At 44.9% G+C, this 2,233-nt stretch overlaps 1 protein-coding gene across 1 annotated transcript; it reads left to right on the top strand.

The window, feature by feature from the left end:
- The first annotated feature begins 581 nt into the window (after positions 1-581).
- On the top strand, positions 582-1,896 carry LOC144097565 (uncharacterized). Its single transcript, XM_077630243.1, has 2 exons — positions 582-806; positions 1,126-1,896. The coding sequence occupies exons 1-2, from the start codon at positions 709-711 to the stop codon at positions 1,598-1,600; spliced, it is 573 nt and encodes a 190-aa protein (XP_077486369.1). The 5' UTR covers positions 582-708; the 3' UTR covers positions 1,601-1,896.
- The last annotated feature ends 337 nt before the right edge of the window (positions 1,897-2,233 follow it).

Below are 2,233 nucleotides of genomic sequence, written 5' to 3' on the forward strand. Positions count from 1 at the left end.
CACGCCCGTACCCGGTTTAGTACGTTATATTTTGCCGCTCAGCGCGAGACAAATGCCTCCGAGTTGGTGTTCCAGTTTCCGATGGCGGCGAAATGGGAAAATAGTCGCGTGCCGTGAAATGTCGGCACGCTATAAAGGCACTCGAGTGACCAGAATTATTTTGGACCTGAAATCATTGCGGCAGCGCCGTTTCATTTCCGACCATTTATGTGCTCAAACAAAATCGTCCTAGTTTTGTCTCGCATGTGCTGTCATTGTTTGTGGTATGCATTTTCACTCACTTACGGGAAGGCACATACGGGGGAATATGACTGAATATTCATTCAAAATACGAAGGATCCCAGTAGTCACCAAAACTAAGAAGCGGGTATGGGAATGTTTCTTAGCTATACTTAGTTCATGTCTGTGTTTTTCAGCGCTGGTTGTTAATACGACGGATCACCACCAGCTCGCCCAATCCTCAGTCCTTCTTTAGTTCATGTTCCTTGCTTTTAATGGAGTGCAGTTCTGCCCGTTTTGTGTTACACAACCAACTAGGGAACACACTAAACATTTTCTGGCATGTGTTGAAAAGCGTTTATTCTTCATTTCAGATAATTGGCTTCATTTGTAACTAATTTTCATATACTTTCAGCCACAGTAGAATCCGTACAAAGCAGATGGCGGAATTTAAAAGATACATACCGCCGAAAACTTAAGGATATAGAAATGGAGAGAAGAAGTGGCGCCGGAGTCCTACCGAAGAGTAGGTGCTGGGTGCACCTAGAAAGAATGCGGTTCTTAAAGGACCAAATGGAAGCTCGCCAGTAAGTATTACTCCAGTGCAACTTTCCCACCCGCGTTTCATTTTACGTGTTTGTGAGAGTTTTAAGAAGAAACATTTAGGTACTGTTTTCGCAGCAAAAATGGAGGTTGCATGTACTGCTTCTCAGGGTATATTCTTCATCCACTACACTAACTGTTCATTGTGATGCCTCAGTTTAGTTTGTAGTTTCATTGCAGCTTTGATTTCGTGAATGCCAGGTTTGCAGACATGGTTATCAGTAGAGCCACAGTTGTATTTGCAGTGCTGCTGTCAAAGCCTATCACTACATTCTCTCAGTGATTAATGTGACCATACTGCAGTGGACACAGCAGCATGGAGGTGGTGAATGAAGACATAGACGCCCACGCACGGCCAGGATCACCAGCTGCGGCCGATGACTTCACACCAGACGCTTCTTTTGAGGACATCTTTTTGAGTCCTGACTTGCCGCAGCCCACCAACTCTCAGCCTATGGCTCTTAATGAAGAGCAAGGCTCGGCGAGCCAATCTGTGTGTGTTACTGCACAGAATGGCCCGCCGCAGCCCAAAAAGCGAAAGAGAGTCCAGGAAGAGCTCGATGCTGTAAATGCACGGCTCATATCTGTGCGAAGTGCACTACTGGCACACAAGCCAGCAGATGCCGACGAGCATTTTTTGCTCCCCTTGAAACCCTACATGGAAACTGTGCCAAGGAACATGCGCCGTCACCTACAGATCGAAATGCTGAATATTTTAGGCCACTACAGCGAGGGAGAGTATCCTCCACACCTTGTGGTAGCGTCACCATCACAATAAAGAGAAGTGAAAACAGATTCGGTATGTCTGGCACCCCGTTTATTTCACTCTGCTGCAGTTGTGAAAAGAAAAGACTGAGCAAAGAAGCCATGACAAATTATAACCTTGTAGGGCTCGTAGAACAATGGTACACAATGCCCTGTGTTCAGGGGGAACAGTTGAAACAGGCTTTATTTTTTTCTTACATACTACGCCTGTGTTGCCACCTATTTCAAGACAATGCCATCTGCACTGGAAAAGAGATAAAAACACAGTAGCGCTTGCTGTTTTCGGTACAAAAGAAGAATGAATAACACCTGTTGGCCACATGTGGCATGCTGATGACAAAAGTGAGCAAAACTGAGTTGCCAGGACAGTGCAATCACAAATATATCGTTTCAATCGTTTAAAAAGAGAAAAAACTGCCCACTGCGTTTACGTAGCCTAGCCGTGGTTTCTGAATACCCTATCAAGGGACCAACCGAGGTGTTGCTCAGGCATAACTAGGCCGTGCATTTTACGGTCTTTATTTCAGAGTAAACATGGAGGGGGGGGGGGGTGGGTTGAATGTTCTTCGGCATTTATTTCTTTATGAAAAAAAAAACTTTTTTGTCTAATTGTACGGTGCAACTTCAATGTCATCTCTTTGTATTT

This window comes from Amblyomma americanum, chromosome 7 (genome assembly GCF_052857255.1).
Source record: "Amblyomma americanum isolate KBUSLIRL-KWMA chromosome 7, ASM5285725v1, whole genome shotgun sequence".
NCBI classification, from domain to species: domain Eukaryota; kingdom Metazoa; phylum Arthropoda; class Arachnida; order Ixodida; family Ixodidae; genus Amblyomma; species Amblyomma americanum.